This window comes from Pseudochaenichthys georgianus, chromosome 9, assembly GCF_902827115.2.
Source record: "Pseudochaenichthys georgianus chromosome 9, fPseGeo1.2, whole genome shotgun sequence".
NCBI classification, from domain to species: Eukaryota; Metazoa; Chordata; class Actinopteri; order Perciformes; family Channichthyidae; genus Pseudochaenichthys; species Pseudochaenichthys georgianus.
This window is the reverse complement of record NC_047511.1, coordinates 15271668-15289667: the sequence shown is the minus strand read 5'-3', so window position 1 is coordinate 15289667 and position 18000 is coordinate 15271668. Positions and strand designations below refer to the sequence as shown.

The window sequence follows — 18000 nt, the reverse complement described above, 5'->3', positions numbered from 1 at the left end:
ATGGCGTCATCGACGTCGCTTATCTACCCAATCAGCGTCCTCATACCAACCACACCACATCCGCATTGGAAATTTGTTTTGCAGATGGTGGTTGTCAGATTCTGCTCGATAAACATCACCGTTGGTGCTTGTTTGAAGTAATGTTGGACATTACAGAAGTGTTTTCTTCAAAGGAGGGGAAACTGCGTCACTAGGCTGCATAAAAGCGTATTAGTATTTGTTTTTATCAGCAGTGCCTGGCTTATCCAGGACAGAAAGCTAGTGCTAACAGCAGCTAGCTAGCAGACTAACAAAGAAGGCTTTAATGATGAAACACCGTTAACTTGCCTGCATGTCCAACAGTTGACTGTTTTAGCTGTGTTCGAGCATATTTCCTATTTACAGCCATTGCCCGTGTAGTGTAATTATCGCTAAGCCTGCAACATGGGTTAGCTAACGCTTCTTGACACTAACAATAAAACGACTTTCCTCTTGGTGTATTTATCACATTTGCTGTCTGATAAAGCTAAAAAACGTCAGTAAACAGATACAGTTTTGCTCGGTTATACAGTGTTTGAGCGAGTTTCATCACGTATGCACACATCGTTACATATTCCTGAGAAAAAACGTCAGTCAGGGAGTTGATGCCCCAGGAGGGTTGATGATTTGGACTGTCACCGGACTCCCCCCTAAGAAAGCCATGCTATGATGGTGCTACGGCGGCTACTGAGGAAGCGATGGGTGCTGGGAGTAGTCTTCGGACTGTCTCTCATCTACTTTCTCACCAGCACTCTCAAACAGGTACAGACACTACACCAACACTAAAGCTAATTGGTCAGGACCAATTAGCTTTAGTGTTGGTGTAGTGTCAACATGTAGTGTTTCATCAACAAATCACATGTACCCAGGGGTACATGTGATTTGTTGATGAAATATCCAGATGGAGGTGTCCTTCTTCTTTTGCACAATAGAAGAAGTCTCCTGAAAGATCAAGGTGCTCTTGCACATTGGTGCAGTCATCCTGTACATGCTATATTGCCTTAAATTAGTCCTGCTTAATATATAATTGTATTGTCTCAATGGCTTTATATACTTAATATTGAGTGACACAAGGACACTGGATAGGAGAGGACAATCTGCTTTACCTCATGAACTGTTGACATTACATTTTATACAGCCCCTAAAACATATTTAAGTAAATCGTTTTGTCTGATCAATAATATAAAACCAAAAGATATTCAGTTTACTATCACAGTTTTTTTTTTGTAAACAGCCACAAGTTGACAAGTTGTAACTAGTAACTAGTTTGCTTAAAGATTAAGAGATTATATTATCTCGGTTTTGATTCTCTATTGACTCAGTTCTATCTAATATAAGTCTTACATTTCCGACTTTAAGTCAACTTATTGAGGCAAAAGTCTGCTGCTTAAGACACTGTCTAACATGTGGGATCTTCTTCTTTTCAATGAATAAATGAATTTAGAGACATTTGAAGTACTCCAATTCATGTCAAAATCAACAGTTTTAATGTCCGCAGCATTATTTCCAAAAATGTGAATTTCTAGTCCTCTTCATTTTCTCACTTCAAATCTTATCATATTGTCTGACCCTTATTCCAAACTGTATTAAGTTGGTGTTTAATGGCATTTCATGACCCTGTGTGTATTTTGCAGGAGGAGCGGACCATTCGGGACCGCACGCTCTTAGAGGTCAGAGATCCAGACCATCGCATCCCATGGAAAGTCCGTTTTAACCTGGGCAACAGCAGCCGGCAGATCACTCAGTGCAGGAACTCCATCCAGGGCAAGGCGCTGCTCACAGACGAACTTGGTGAGTAATGCAGCAGCTACCACTAAACCTGATAACATCGCGGCTCTGCGAGACCGTTTCGTTTTCTCTAATCAATATCTATGCTTATCCTATATGTTTTACAGGATACGTCTGTGAGAGAATAGACTTGCTAGTGAACGGCTGCTGTAACATCAATGCGCCCAGCTCCAGGCAGTACATCTGTAAGAGCTGCCTGGCCAACGGCTGCTGTAGCGTCTATGAGTATTGCGTGTCTTGCTGCCTCCAGCCTGATAAGGTAACCTGTCCCATCAAGGATGCTCAGGGGCCTGGGTTATGACTGTCATTTAAAAAAGTCCCAATGCTACATCTTGCAAAACGTCTGCCTGATCATAAAGTGCACATTTTTAGATACTTTAGCCCTCAATATCTAACAAAGACAGAAACAGGTTAAACTGATTTGACTCATTCTCACCCTCTTATCTGTGTGCTCGTCTTCAGCAACCTCTCCTTGAGCGCTTCCTGAATCGTGCAGCCGAAGGTTTCCAGAATCTCTTCACCGGCGTGGAGGATCATTTCGAGCTTTGCCTGGCCAAGTGCAGGACCTCTTCACAAGTATGTTATGAGACCAACAGCAATGAAAATGTCGCAGTCTGACAGAGCACAATCTTATCTTTATAGAAACACAGACATTTGTCTGAAATCTTCCATTTGAGTTGTTTTTACACTAAGCATAATTTGTGAACATTTCTCACAGATACACAACCTTTGCAGATGCATTGATAAGTCAACATTTCACAATATGTAAAGTCAACATTTAACAAATACTGTTAAATGTATATTGGTTTTCTTGGGACAGTAAAAGCTAGAACAAAGATATGCGCTACACTTTCCTACATGTTTAACTATGATTCATTGCATGAGGTTTACCAACATTTTAAATACATTTTTATTTTCCTCTTTATAAATATTATTATTTTGGATTGATATCATACATAGATTCTTAAGAGATAGAAAACACACATTTAAATCCATTCAACCCTCTTGACATGTGCTCTTCCTGACATAAATTGCTTACCAAATCTAAATGTAAACGTTTTCTTATTTTTATTGTCGATCTCTTTCGATAAGAGGATCAAACAAACTCCTCAAATCATGGTTTTATCGTTACTCGAGCTTAATAAATGTTGTTATCTATGAAATTCCTGATTCATCAAAAATATAATATTTTAACCCTACTTTTCTTTATAATTATATGAAATGAATTCTGTCTAATCTTTTTCCCTCTCATTTAGAGTGTTCAACATGAGAACACTTATCGAAACCCTCAAGCAAAGTACTGCTACGGAGAGAGTCCTCCAGAGCTCCTTCCTGTCTGAGCATTTGACTTCCTTCTCAAGTTAAGCAAGTTCAGAGCGTCCCTGTTTGGACAGCCCAAGGTGCTTGGAGAAGAGACTCAGCAAATGAACTGCCGTCTTGGACAATTTTTGCATTATTGGGACAAAGAAATGGAAACCTCCAAGACCGACCCCATAATGGACAAATGCTGTATGTGATTTGATTATTTACACTTCATAAGTGCATAGAATGCTTCATTCATTCATCCGTGATGATCATCAGGTCTACGTAGCAGGCAGCTCCTCCATCAGGATTCACTTCAAACCGGTTCATGTGATCTAAATAGTTTTAATTTTTTAAAAGTAAGATCTGGTTCATGTTTTGTTGAATCATAACAACAGCAAAGAATGTGTCATTACTTGTGTGTGTAGTGCATGCATATGAAACTGCTATTTAATAAAAGTGACTGTGAAATGAAATGGGTTCTAAGTTCTGCTTTTTATAAATGGTGGCATTTTGAATGTTCCTGTTACTGGTCCAATTAGCAGTTCAATACTAGAGTTCCCTAGAGTTAGTACTTTATCAAAATAAAGAATATACTATAATGAAACGACCAAAGGCTCAAAGACAATGTATGAGTTTAAAGTAATTCTCCACCCATAATATGACCATTTGCAATCAATTTACTAAATAACCCCATGTTACCTTTATACTCTTGAAGAAAACATTTTCTTGGATGCCTCAAAGAAAAAGGGGCCACGCGAACATGGCCTGTTATTAACACAACATTTTCATAAACAGGAATCTAATCAAATAGGGTGATTCATAAACTAATTACCATTGTAAAGTATGTAGTGCTGGAGATCAAGACTTGTGCTCATTTAATTTGCCAAACAGAAAATACGTACAAGGAAAACCATTTCAAAAGCTGTTTGTTTAAAACATTTTGTTGTTAACTTGCGGCATCAAGACTGTTTTGAAGCTCATTCAGAGCCACTAAACATTGGAACATTTTAATCTATATTAATTGATGTCTTAATCGGGGGATGGCGAAGCCCACATCAATCTCTGTTACTCTGTTGTTGTTCTGTAGCTTTGCTTTGATGGGAGTTTGACAGACTTATCTGCTCCACTGCCCACTGTCCATCTGTCCACACATTTCAATACAGTGATTGGAAACGGGTTGTGCTCTCTGAAGGTGGTTCCTATCAGCTTCGCTCTCTACCTCAGGCGACTCGGCCTGCTCACAAGGGATGGACGGCCAGAGCAAAACAATTAATCATTGTGGAGGCTGAGAAAACAAACTGTCGTCATTAAGAAATGAATTAGGCCCCTTTTAATTTGCCTCTTTGGCAAGTTGATTAATGACAGTCACATGGGAATTATGTCAGCTGCTGAGAAGTAGCAAGTTTATTTGAACAAAGCCATAATTCCATAGCATAATTCACATTTTGGAAAATACTTTATTTGATCTACCTGTGATTTAATCATTATTTTTGATACTACATTTGTACTAAATGTATTAATTAATTCAAACTCAATATAAAAAGTGGCACATTTCAAATGTCCCAAATGCATTAAAAAAACAAGTTGTTTACATTACAAATAAACATTAAAAAGTATTTCAACTATTATAAAAAGCTGCCATAGACTGTAACTGTTTCTGCATCACCAACAGAGATTACAAGAGGTACCCGCTGCCCTCCAGGTACTTCTGAGGAGTGGGCTTCTTCTGAAGAGCTTTATGTTGAATCTTATTTTTCCCTTTGACCTTTGAACTCTGTTGCCCAAACTTAAGCTCCAGCCAGTCCAGATAGGCCCTGGCCGTCATCAGCAGAGTGTGACTCCACTGCTTCTTTTTAAACGCATCCTTGGGCATTTGGGGCGGGGGTGGCTTCAGGGAGCACTCCCCTCCGAGGGTATGCTTTGCACACGCTGCCAGCAGGTTGACGTTGGAAATGGTGCTTCCGAGCTTCTTGTGAAGTTCAACACTATTCGGGTTGAGGTCGTCCCTCTGGTCCTCCAGGACTTTCTTCAGGCCTTGAGCCATGAAGAGGAGGCTGCACTGGACCTTTGACCCCTGGGGGGGAGAGTCTTTCTCCACCTGGAGCTCAGGGAATCCAGGGGCCCAGGTGCCCGGGGGCTCGCCATTATCTTTATCCTGGAACAGAAGACCAACAGCAATGTTATTGAAACATCACATACAAAATCTTATCTACAATGTGACTGTTTCACAATGTTCCACCAAAACAAGACGTATCTGCATTGATCTACACTACACCCCAAAAGAAGTTCCAAAATGCTAATTCAAGCAATAGAAAACGTAAGTGAATTAAAGCACATTGTCTTCAAAATTTAAACAAAATGCTTTTGAAAGTGAAAAGTTATTTTATATTCATATTATTCAGAAATAGATGTCAAGAGTTGTGTAATGGCACCTATGTTATCGCAGATGTATTATTAGCGGAGGTGGGAGAAGTACTCAGATAGTGAAGGAATACTTTGTTACAAGTAAAAGTACAAAAGTATTAGCATCGACATATAATTAAAGTACCAAAATTAATTACTCACTATGCAGATTTGCCCATTTCAAAATAATATACAATGTTTTGATCATAATGATTAAAGTGTTATCAAAGATGCACGTGCAGCTAGTTGAATGACTTTGTATACTGCAGGTTAGCTTGTGAATTTACTAACTAAAGTCTTATTTAAGTGTTTATATTTCACATCATTCATCTAAATCTGCATAATAACTAAAGGTACAAAATAATTGTGTGAAATGAAGCTCAGCGTAAATTCAATCAGGAAGACCGTCTATTCCAACCCAGTCTCATAAAAAAAACGTATAATAACTACGTTGGTCCACAACGTAGGACGTAGTATTTCTACAAAAACGCCCCTGAAATTGTAAGATACCTACGTTTTTTTTCACCATTCATTCCAATGGCTGGCGTCTATGTCACGTGATCTTCACATTTCTCCCTGCAGAAAAAAAAAACATGGCCGAACTTCGTTTTATTCTCGGTGTAAAATGCCTATTTTAAAGTTAGTTTGGCCATTAAAATGCGTTTTGATGTCATTTGATGCGAGAAATATGAGTTGTTATTTCAGATTATGTGTGCAGTTGATGCACAAGATCTTTAGTTTGCTAGTTATTACGAAGATTACTTCAGGAAATTGTGTCGATACATTTTCATTGTTACCAAGGTGGTTGCTAGGGACGCTGCTAGCGATATTATTTCTGTTATATTGTGTAACAGTTTAATGGTGTAATCTTTATTGCTACCCCCTTCCCCGTCAATGTATAGTGTTGGTCCACAGCGCAAAGGTATTAGTTTAACAAAATCCGCATCTAAAATTGTGGCAAAGATAGCCTACGTTATTTTCCCCTGTGCAATTCCAGTCTCACATCTCATCACATCGTCATAAACAAATACCGGAAACTTTATTCCGAGTGTGCTTGCTTTTCTCTTTGAAAGTCAACACATAACGGCATTGTAATACACGGTTCGGCTGCATTAAATATTACATATCTGCCGTAGTTCTCTATTTATAGAGCCCTGATGAGAAGACTTCTAGACAAACATAAGGAACTGCCGCCAACACTGAAAACGTGACATGGATCATAAATATATCAGCCATTAAACAACATCTTCCATTTCTTTTCACACAATACGTCTCCTTGCAGTATCAACACTAATTCGGCTGACTTTTATATTTGATCCAATTGGTAGATAGGCTGTATTTACACCATAAAGGTGCACAGCTGATATAAAGGGACACCTAGTGGTTAAAGAATGTTATTGAATTTCATTATTTTTATTATTAGATATTAATAGGATCCCTATAAAGTATTCATTACTCGTTATTCTCTACTAATAGTTAATTAAAGACTGTATATAATGACTATTTTGCACATCCCTTTCAAGATTTCAAGATGTTCTAAGGTTTATTGACATATCATATACACAAACGGTGTAGTTATGCAATGAATGAAAAACTTTGTGTATACCTCCAGCAATGTTAACTATGTTGAAGCACTTATTTTAACTGATATTATACATATGTATTATACTCTTATATAAGATGTATGTAGATAGTATAAGAAATGTGTAGAATACGACAGTTTAATGGTGGAGGTATATACACATATTGATAGATGTCTTGTAATGCACTGTTGAGGAACCTGCGACCACAGTTTTTCATCTGGTCAGGTATTGAACAATCAATAAATAAAGAACACAGAATTATTAAATATAAAACACAGAATTTGTGTGATTATACTAAATGATTTACAAATAAACACCACTGAATATTTACAACTGTTACACATGCTAATGTAACGCAAATGTTTCCAACTTGGGATCAATAAAGTATATCTTATCTTAAGATGATCGATGGCTACTGCCATATTTTCAAAATGTGCCTCTGAACCTTGACAAGTGCATGTTTCAGGCTTATCAATTAATGTAATGTAATGTAATGTTATCAATTAACAACAGGAGGGGTCACAGAGATAAGACCAGCTGTTAAATAAAGCTCTTCTGACCTTAGCTGGCATGTGGGTAATGCTGCCCATTATGGGCACAAGCCATTTTCACCCATTTATTAATTATATGTTTTACATTTGAGTGTTTCCTATCCCCTAAACCTCCAGGGATGTACACCGTTTAATACTGGCCACTTCTTATTATGGGAAATATGAAAACGTCTTTTAAAACTACAACTCCCAGTAGAGACGTGCCATAGAGTTCTGTGGACAGGGTGGGGGAGGGGGGGACGCGGTGGACCCGTTCAAATCCAGTTTTGGACAGTCTGCCGTGGTTCCATCCCATTTCAAGTGCTGTTCGACGCTCGGCACACTCTCAAATCACAGAGCTTGAGGACTATCACGGGGTTTGTCAAGCGAAGCGGGGAGAATACTTACTTCAACTTGTGTTTATTAATCAAACAAATAAATAAACACAAGAATAATTAATGTATGTGTTATTGTTGAGTAAATGGAGAATTGCACAGGGGAAAATAATGTATCGATGCCACAATTTTAGATGCGGATTTTGTTAAACTAATACGTTTGCGCTGTGGACCAACACTATACATTGACGGGGAAGGGGGTAGCAATAAAGATAACACCATTAAACAGTTACACAACATAACAGAAATAATATCGATAGCAGCATACCTAGCAACCACCTTGGTGACAATGAAAACGTTGTATAGACACAATTTCCTGAAGTAATCTTCGTAATAACTAGCAAACTAAAGATCATGTGCATCCACTTCACACATAATCTGAAATAACAACTCATATTTCTCGCATCAAATGACATCAAAAGGCATTTTAATGGCCAAACTAACTTTAAAATAAGCATTTTCCACCGAGAATAAAACGAAGTTCGGCCATGTTTTGTTTTTCTGCAGGGAGAAATTTGAAGATCACGTGACATAGACGCCAGCCATTGGAAATGAATGGTGAAAAAAAACGTAGGGATCTTACAATTTCAGAGGCGTTTTTGTAGAAATACTACGTCCTACGTTGTGGACCAACGTAGTTATTACACGTTTTTTTGTGAGACTGGGTTGTCTATTCACTATTCCTACGTAACTACTCTCTGTTCACACCTGCCTTGTATAGTCTGGTTGAATCGAACCCTGGTGCGTTTAGCCGCTTGGTGCGGTTCATTTGGGTCGGTGTGAACACAGCCCGAGACCTCTTAAGTGAACTAAACAACCGGACTCTGGTCCGCTAAAATAGGTGGTCTCGGAGCGGTTCATTGCTGGTGTGAACGCAGTCCGCACCAAAACATAGGAAGCGTAGTATTTACGTGTCACAAGAACGCGGATATCTTCAAAATCTTTAGCGAAAGAGTCTTTCAAGACATCCGCGGTTGTTTGGTTAAAGAGTGAAGCAGAATGAAGTGTTGAACAGTGTCGTGTAAAGTAGAAAATCTCCGTCAGCTACATAAAAGTAAGAACACCTGTCGTCGGTGAAACGCCCCTCCTTACTGCAGAACGTCTCTCATTATATGTGTTATAATGTTTTTTAACGGACGTTGTCTGATTATATAATCATATGTCTGTTGATCTCCAGATTAACAGCAGCATGAGAATAACCTGCCGAAAGTGCCGATGCTCCATGGCGGAGGCTCCGGTAGAAATTGCCGGGATTTGCGTGTTTACCCCCTTAATGTCTGACCAATGATTGAATAGCATTTCCGATCACATGACTTGTGTTTAAAATGTATAGTCCGTTTGAGTTTTGCCCGTGTGAACCGATGTGAACGCAAACCGAACCTTCTGAAAAATGAAACAATGTAACAAACTGTGGTCTGGTGCGCACCTGAAAACGGACTATTAGGTGTGAATGCATTGCACCCTGATTGCACCCTTACAAGTCAGTAAAATATGCAACGCAAAAATGGTCAGACACCCACCTATGAGCTTATTCAACAATGTCAGTAAGTACAAGTAATGTATACTGTAAATTACAATTTTGAGATTCAAGCTACTATATTTATACTGTATTCCAACAAATTGCAAATCAACTTCAATAGCTTATCTGTACTACTTTTATCGTTAAAGCAAACCAAAAACGTGTTGAAAAGAAGTAATTCTAGCGGTAGCATGATATGTTTTTCTAGAATAATGCATCTCTTTGACATATGAAGTTTGTAACAGAAAGTGACAATTTGCTTACATTGCTCTGCATTAGCTTGTGAATAGTGAATATGCGATAGCACTTTTAAAACAACCTCTTTTAATGATGTGCAACTGTAAACTGTTGCACACCATCAGAGACACATGAAATGATAAATAGCCTATATATCATGGATATGTTGCTTTTTATGGTATTTTATCATTCATTTGGGTATTGTAAAATAATGTATTGATCATAGCAAATGTTTTGCAAAACATCTATAAACATAGATGGATGGACCATAAATGATTAAGCATCTACCCTCCTATATATTTATTTGTTGTTCCTTCCTTTTCTTTTCCCTTCACTATATCTGTAAAGCGTCTTTGAGCACCTGTAAAAGCGCTAACAAATTAAATCTATTATTATTATTATTATTGTCTTCGTTTTCCCCCTTACTTTGGTGCTCACGGTCAAATGTGACCGGTCCTGTTTTAACACAAAAACCATTAATCATCACCAAATGTCATTTAACACTTTCAAACTGTAAATAGTGTATCAGGCTACTACATGAAAAACTGCAGTAAATAAATAATCAAAATGTCAAAATGTCTGAAGTGAAGTATTTATTTTACTTACAAACAATTTCAAGCTCGCTACTACCAGGGTTTTGGTGAGGGCCGTCAGCTCTTTGGGTCGGCATGAAACAGCAGAGTGCTTCTTTGGCGCACGTCCTGCATCCAAGCCTTGCATCAGAACCCCCATCCAGACGAATGCCACAGACCGTAAACCTGCAAATCAAAAACAACATGTTACATCTTTAAAAGGCACACATGTATTAATGAATGTGTAAAGTGAATAACATGGCATACTGTACCTGCTCTGTATTTCATCCTGACTTTGCTCAAGTTCTCAAAAATGACAGGGACTGATTCCTGGGTCCTTTAGAATGACAGGTGTGTTTATATATTTGTGAACCTCTAAAAAGATAATAATAATAATAATAATATATTTTATTTATAAGCGCCCTTTTCATTTGCGTAAACAAAACTCAAAGTGCTCGATGCGTGTGATAGCAGTCCTACAGAAAAAATCCCCCTTATCTCGAACTGAGCCGTATGCTTTGATGAAAAAGTAAAGCGTCCAATCAATTCCTTTGACATGTCATCACCTTACGTGGCGCTTATTTGTCACTTCCACTTAAGGAAATGCTGCAAACCACTGATGAAGATGATGTAAAGTTGTAACTGTCACAGAAGTTGACTCATTCGATCAAAACTCTTGAGTAACTTTCCAGCACATAAACATTCTGCAAATAACTTTAAGAGAAAGATTAGTTTGTTCCTTGGTACAAATGTAAGTAAATAATTATTAGGACCTTGGTTTGTGAAAGTTTTATCAAATACATTTTTCCTCCACACTCATAAGTGTATTTTTAGAATGAATTATGTGTACTCATAACCTAACACTAAATATAAACAACCCGGTCATTTCTGTTATTAGTGTTATTTTTTTATTTATTATTACGTTTATTCTGGTTTGTTTTGTGTTGTATCTTGTATTTTAAATGTATTTATATTATGTTGTGTGAGCTTATCTCTCTGTACAGCACTTTGGTCTGAAGGTTATAAATAAAGTTGGATTGGATTGGATTGTGCATCATTTCAGGGTAAACACCGACGGACACATTTTTCAATATACGTCAGCTGTTATCACATATTTTCATTATGATATATTTGTGTCATGATTGATTCATTCCATCTCTGATCCTTCTCATGCAATACTTCCTGTGCATAGATATGAGCTAACCACACTCCTTTCAGTACATTATGCCTTTGCGTTGAGGGACATTGCTGATAAAAGATTAACTCCAAAAGTTTTTTTTTTTGTTGCAGTTATGAAAACATTAAGCTCTTTTATCAAATCAAATAAAAAGCACACTTATACAGAGTATTACAGAATCTAAATTGCTTTATTAGGTTTAGTCAGAGTCCAATGAATAAGGCATCCGAGGTTTTCATTAAGCACAAAATAACTTACAAATAGAGCAACAAAGACTGAGGTTATGGTTAACAGGAGGTGGTGCAACAAAGTGGCCTTTATTAACAATAACAACAACAACAACAACAACAACAACAACAACAACAACGAAAAATAAACATGTGATACTGATAAATAATATAGGTTTGATTAAAAAAAATGACTTTAGTTTAAGGAAAATAAATAACAATGATAAATAAAGCTCGTAGCCTCACTGCAAGCGGCCGGATACTTTACCACCTAACTATAATGTACCATTTGCTGCAGGTGAGCATATTGTTGAAATAAATAACACAAAGAAACCAACAGTTTTGGTATGTTAAATAATAAATTACCAATAAATAAATAAAAGACAAGTTCACATTTCAATGGACCCATGTAAGAAAATAAATAGATATTTCAAAAATATATGAATAATCCCCATTTCAAATAAACATACAAAACAGTTTCGTCTAATTTGTCAGTTTCTGTGTTGGTAACAACTCAAAGTGCTCTAATGTTTTTGTCCTGAACAAGTTAGTTATGTCTCCTTTAAGCTACAACAAACTGCCCATAACCCAGACTTCACATAAATTCATAATTAAAAAAATCTATAAATAGCAGACAAAAAACATTATTTAAAGCAAGCGGTAGCATAGTCTCCACACAATACCATAACACACATTCAATGGGTTTTCAAGGCAGATATTCAGGACAATTTAAACATGTTTTTTGGTGTAATAAACCAGAGAAGAGGATTTGTTATCACCATTTTATCAGATTCTTTTAAAGGTCACCTTTTATGCAAAATAAACTTGTTCATGTGTTTTATACATAAATGTGTCCCTTCTCTAAGGGATTCAAAAAGTTTCAGGAAAAAACATTCTCTCTCTTCCCGATCCATCTATATAAAAACAAGCTCTGATCAGATTTTGGCCAATTTGTGATGATGTTTTTTGGCTTGTGTAACCATTAGCCTAAACAACCAAGATACCACCCCCCCCCCCCCCCCCATCTTATCACCTGAATCTCCTCCTAGAGCACAATTGTGTTTTTGAAACCAGTCATCTCTCAGAGGGGCGTGGGGAGTGGCAGCTCATTTGCTTTAAAGCTACAGACAGAGAATCAGCACTTTTGAAGCAGGGCTGAAACAGAGGGGATTATGGGTAATGCTACTATGCATGATCTGTTTGGTGTTTCCAGCCAAACACTTCAGAGACATGTTTGTATATATCTGAGACCTATAACATATTAAAAGAGTATAATAGTGGACCTTTCATTTCAAGAGTACATTCATGCAGTCTATCTGTCACACTCCTCTACTGCCTCTTCAAGTACCCTTGGCACCTGTGTAAGCCAGGCCTTCAGGTTTTCAAGGACACACTTTCCAAATATTTTTTTCCGATAGTTATGCGTGTTGGGCAACTGTGGAGTGGCTGGTGTTGGTGACAAAGCGGTCATGGTTTTGAGAATATACTTCATTCTATTTGAAAGGAGGGAGAGCTTTCCCTTGACATTGAGCCGGTGATCCAAATGCCGATATTCGCTTACCTCGGTAATGTGCCAATGAAAAAGCAGATTCTTTGAGTAAATGTCCTGCATCCGCTCGGAAACGCTGGTTCCAGATATATTGTAGTCGGGATCACAATCATCAGAGGTTGTATTCTTATCGAGATGATGAAATGTTAACTGTAAAGAAAAACAAGTAATGTAAATAAATTCATTGTATCGGTGAAAGTCATGTTACTTTTCAAGTGGATTAAGGTATTGAACATGAAAAAAGTTTAAGCAATTTGAATTCTTTGCAAAATGTCAATCTCTTTACAATTATTTCAGACATAATTAGTGACTGCATTTTTGTTTACATTGATAACAACCATATAAATACAAAGACCCGAACATCTATGAGACAGTAACGTTACAATGCTAGTGTTAGCTGTTAATGGTATCTGAAAGTAAGGTTTTTTTCTAAGCATTTCATGTTTTTTATATTATTTATGGTACATGATTCATTGGCGCCACAGTATACTGTATAGGTGGTTGGATCAAGCATCTCTGTTTTTCATTTTATCACATTAATATCCGCCTAATTGTTTACACTTCAACCTCTTGTCACCATATCAGAGCCGTATTAAAAGTGTCACGTCGCTAATCCAATCTTGTTTCCCTAATTGCAGACTTCACCTTAAAGTCACTGCTAATTCAAACCAAAAACTCTAAAATACTGTATATTCAACATGCGAAACACTGGGTGGCTTTCCCTGTGAAGCAGTTACAGGAAATGCAATGAATTATTGTGCTGTGTCTCATTACAATAAGTCGATTAAAACTATATTTGTGTATACAAATATTACAGGGACTATTGCAGTGGTGGAAAGCAAGTACATTCCCTCAAGTATTATACTTAAGTACACATTTGAGGTACATTTACTTTAGCCGAATATTTTCATTTTATAACACTTCATACTTCTACTTTACTACATTTTTCGAAGCCAATTTTAAAATGTTACTCCAATCTATTTGACTGATTTATTCACTATTTACATTATAGATTCGATTTTAACACACAATATATTTCGGACAAACTGTTAACATGATTATTCGAATAGATTGAACGATCCATCATTATATTTAATAAACTGAGTGGTTCAACATTGGCGTACATTTTTGTAAGACGTTTTCTGTTCAAACATTATTCACAGTTAAATGTGAAGATTTGCTGCTTTTGCTTTAAAATATTTTTAGAGTTTTTTCTGCAATGAGTACTATTAGTCCTAAAAGTACATTTCCCTCATCGTTCTTAAATACTTAAGTACCATTCTCGATGCAGAACTTTTACTTGAAATTGAGTATTTTTACAGTGTGGTATTAGTATTTTTACATATAGCACCACTGGACTAATGGATTAAGATGGAGCAGGCATGCTTAGTTATTATGCAGTTGCACAAACTAGCTGTTATTTAGTTGTATTTATGACAACGCAGCTGCACAAGCGTTAGTACAACTCTGTTGCAATAGTAAATACATGTTAAACCAAATTAGTTAAGACCGAAACCTTAAAGATTACAACCGTCTGTACAATGAGTAAGCGGAATAGGCACTATGATGGTTTCCTGTCAAACACATCAGCGATAGCATGACAAACCCCCATTAGATCTAATGAACTTGTCTGCACGTTAACACAGATATATCACAAACCATGCCTGGAAAATATGAAAACATGGCAAAATCAAAGGGAAGGACTTACATATTGTTCCAGTAGTATATCTGTTTCATGTTTCAATAGGCCTGTAAGATCCTTAGTGCGGTTTAATTCACAGCCGCTGTCAGTCGGAGCAGAAATCACTGGCCTCCACTGAAGTCCCAGGAGCATCAAGACAAGTGCTAATCAAAGAATATGTGAATACAGGTTAATGAAAATGTAACAAATTATAGGGTTAAATGATTTGCTTCCCATTTCTCTTTGTATTTGGCCAAAATAGTTAAGAAAGGAAAAAGACAAATAACATGTGATTGAAATTAAGTGAGAAACAATAATCAAATATACGCTCGTGATTATTTTTTTTTTAGTTGTGAAACAAGGGGGGAAAAAGGAAAGGGCTCTATCACATGTAAATACAAATCAGCAACATTTTCCAATATTGCCTCTCAGCCTTGTGACTAGCCTTGCTTGCCCCTTCTGTATTCTGAGTACAAATGGAAATCCTTTCACATCACTTGAAGTATTTCCTTCGATATTGTATAGGCCTATAACCTGCAAATATGATGGTCTTTCGGCCTGCACATTCACACAACTTTTATTTCTGATTTGTCAGCATTATGATAGGCTCTACTTTTTGGAGAAGTAACCTTAGCAGCTAAATAATAAACTGCATTATTAAATACATGATATAACAACTTAGATTTTTAAACTAGTAGTAGTATATATTATTGTTAAGATATTTACCATAGTGCCAGAGAAGTCCATTGCATTTCAAATGCATACTGTAGCAGTCAGTGATGTTGTTGAGGTTCAATCAGCAGTACTTGATAAACAACAAATCATGTAAAAATAGCAACTTTTCTGGCCTATATATACACAGTATAAGAGCTCAGCCATCAACACCCACCCACCCCACACACACACGCACACGGCAAGAATGTCATTTTTCCATGATGACATTTTTTTAAATTATGACTGGTTTTTTTTAGTCCTTGAGATTAAGCAGAGGTGTTGATTACATGTATCATGAGCTCTTCAGATAATATCTGGAAAAAGGGTTAACAACCATAAATAGTTAAAACGCTTAAAATGGTATATTTAATATATTTTCATCACATTTAAGACCATTTCACTGTCTACTAGAATTTCTCACATATATAGAAACCACCTTTTTAAAATAATTTCATGACAGTTGTTTGTTTGTTGTTCCCAACCCTTAGGGTCGTGATGGAGCAAAGGGGGTAAAGAACATAAGAAATTGTGAGATTAATATAAGAGTGAAAAATAATCAAAATATTACTGTACTTCAAGTGGACACAAGTTTAAAAAAGTTTTAAGGGTGTTGATTTGAATGCCGCTCAAACCTCCCTGGTTAAGTTGAGTCATGATGGATGACCGATGTTAAAGGATACTCTGTCAGTGAGGTAGTCATTATTAGTTGGAACATGTTGTGCTCTGAGTTGAACTGACTCTTGACAAGAAGTGAACAAAGAGTAAATATTTTCAATACTCTTTATTGAATGAAGCAGCACAAAAATTACAAATGTTTACAGAATACGTTTACTTCAAATTGTACAAAACTTGTACCAAAGAAAATGTCTGAGTGAGCTAAATAAAAAGTTTATTGTGCAAATAACAAAAAGAAATAAGACATAGTGTTATTGACCTAGGGTAATACTAAAGTAAAGAAACACTGACCTCTTAAAAAAAAAAAAACACCGACCAAGCCTCTGTCCTGCTTGACAGCATTTGTAGTAGTTTTAATATATAAGAACTACCTACACATTCGCCTCGGACCAGAACGAGTGAGTCCTGTTTGAAGACTCACTTTTGTTGCTTGAAAAGTATTGTAAGATGAACTTTCTCACAATGCCTAGTATGTTAAACTTCACACTTTCAGTTCCACAAAAAGGATAATTGCAATTCTTGCGAATGGCTTTAAATGTTTAAGATGTTATTTAGACACATCGCCCGGAAGACTAAGTTGTGCATTTATAGCACTGGTGAAATGTATGTGACGGCGTTCTGCTTTACAGCTAAATAATATTATAACAAAATCAACCTAAACCAAGAGATATCTGCATTAGAGAGAAAAGGTCACTCATCTGACTTTGTGCTTGTGAATTTGAATGTGTGAGTGTGTGTGTTTGTGTTTGGAGTGATTGTGCATTTTGATGTGCAGGTGTCAAGCTTGTGGGCCCCCTGGGATTCAGTGCACCCCGCCTTATAGGTAAGACAGGAGGAGACAAACTGTGTGCACACCATCGAGAAGCGCTTCTGGTGTGCATGGCAAGTCCGTAGTCGTTAATACTGCTGGCGATGCAGTGCTAGTCTAGGCACAGGGTTAGCCTCTCCTCCTGCTGCAGTGCCACCATTGGCCGCTGGAGTGAGAGGCGAGGGTCATCCAGCTCAGACGGGACGTCAGAGATCAACTGGCTGCTGGGTCTTTCCTCTGGTGCTGGAGCATGTCTGTTACGCTCACTATGTCCTCTTCTGGGACCTAGAAAATGGCAGAGGAAATGAAAGCAATGTTGGTTGATTTGTATCCTTCGCTGTACACACAACATATTCTCACTTTAAACATTCGTAATGGGGAACAAACCGTTGCCTATTTACAAATCCAGCAGACACACTTTTACTCATTCCGACATTCACTTTTGAATATTTGTGAGAGAAATAACAGATTTTTTACAGCAGGTTTTTTTACTACTGCTTGTTGGATCTAGAACAGGGGTGTCAAACTCAATTGCATCACGGGCCACATTCGCATAAAGGTTGCACTCAACGATATAAATATATAATATAAATATAAAATAATGTATTATATTACATTATTGCCTCTGAATTGGATTATTATCGGATAGTATAATAACTTAGTAATTAACTACGTCTGAAAGCAGAAGTCCAGGGCAAATAATTACAAGTCTCTTCAGTGCGCATGTCACAAAACGAGATGCATTGTGGGACATGTAGTTTATGGGCAACTTGCTTCTGTAAAGTGGCATGTAACCGGTATAATAAACTTATTATATTC

General features: G+C 37.1%; 3 protein-coding genes across 3 annotated transcripts in view; 1 reads left to right on the top strand and 2 right to left on the bottom strand.

Annotated features, from left to right (window-relative positions):
• Positions 1-61: 61 nt before the first annotated feature.
• On the top strand, positions 62-3578 carry spring1 (SREBF pathway regulator in golgi 1). Its single transcript, XM_034090413.1, has 5 exons — positions 62-780; positions 1653-1809; positions 1914-2065; positions 2269-2382; positions 3063-3578. The coding sequence occupies exons 1-5, from the start codon at positions 685-687 to the stop codon at positions 3144-3146; spliced, it is 603 nt and encodes a 200-aa protein (XP_033946304.1). The 5' UTR covers positions 62-684; the 3' UTR covers positions 3147-3578.
• Positions 3579-3971: 393 nt separating this feature from the next.
• LOC117452832 (uncharacterized) lies at positions 3972-10893 on the bottom strand. Its single transcript, XM_034091617.2, has 3 exons — positions 10623-10893; positions 10385-10536; positions 3972-5266 (listed from the first exon to the last, which is right to left on the bottom strand). Exons 1-3 carry the CDS (start codon positions 10636-10638, stop codon positions 4787-4789), a joined length of 648 nt encoding a protein of 215 aa, XP_033947508.1. The 5' UTR covers positions 10639-10893; the 3' UTR covers positions 3972-4786.
• A 5571-nt stretch (positions 10894-16464) lies between these two features.
• The window catches only part of castor1 (cytosolic arginine sensor for mTORC1 subunit 1), a 37137-nt gene continuing 35601 nt past the window's right edge, over positions 16465-18000 (bottom strand). The window contains exon 9 of the mRNA XM_034091906.2: positions 16465-17466. Coding sequence (XP_033947797.1) covers positions 17395-17466 — 72 coding nt within the window. The 3' untranslated portion in view covers positions 16465-17394. The remainder of the gene's footprint in view (positions 17467-18000) is intronic.

Bases quoted from the DNA above. Each gene is read 5' to 3' on its own strand.
- LOC117452832 (XM_034091617.2), bottom strand. The intron at 5,267-10,384 runs GTAAGTAAAATA...CTTCTGTTCCAG, and splicing joins TAGCGAGCTTGAAATTGTTT to GATAAAGATAATGGCGAGCC.
- spring1 (XM_034090413.1), top strand. From the start codon at position 685: ATGATGGTGCTACGGCGGCTACTGAGGAAGCGATGGGTGCTGGGAGTA. The intron at 781-1,652 runs GTACAGACACTA...TGTATTTTGCAG, and splicing joins TCACCAGCACTCTCAAACAG to GAGGAGCGGACCATTCGGGA. The intron at 2,383-3,062 runs GTATGTTATGAG...CCTCTCATTTAG, and splicing joins AGTGCAGGACCTCTTCACAA to AGTGTTCAACATGAGAACAC.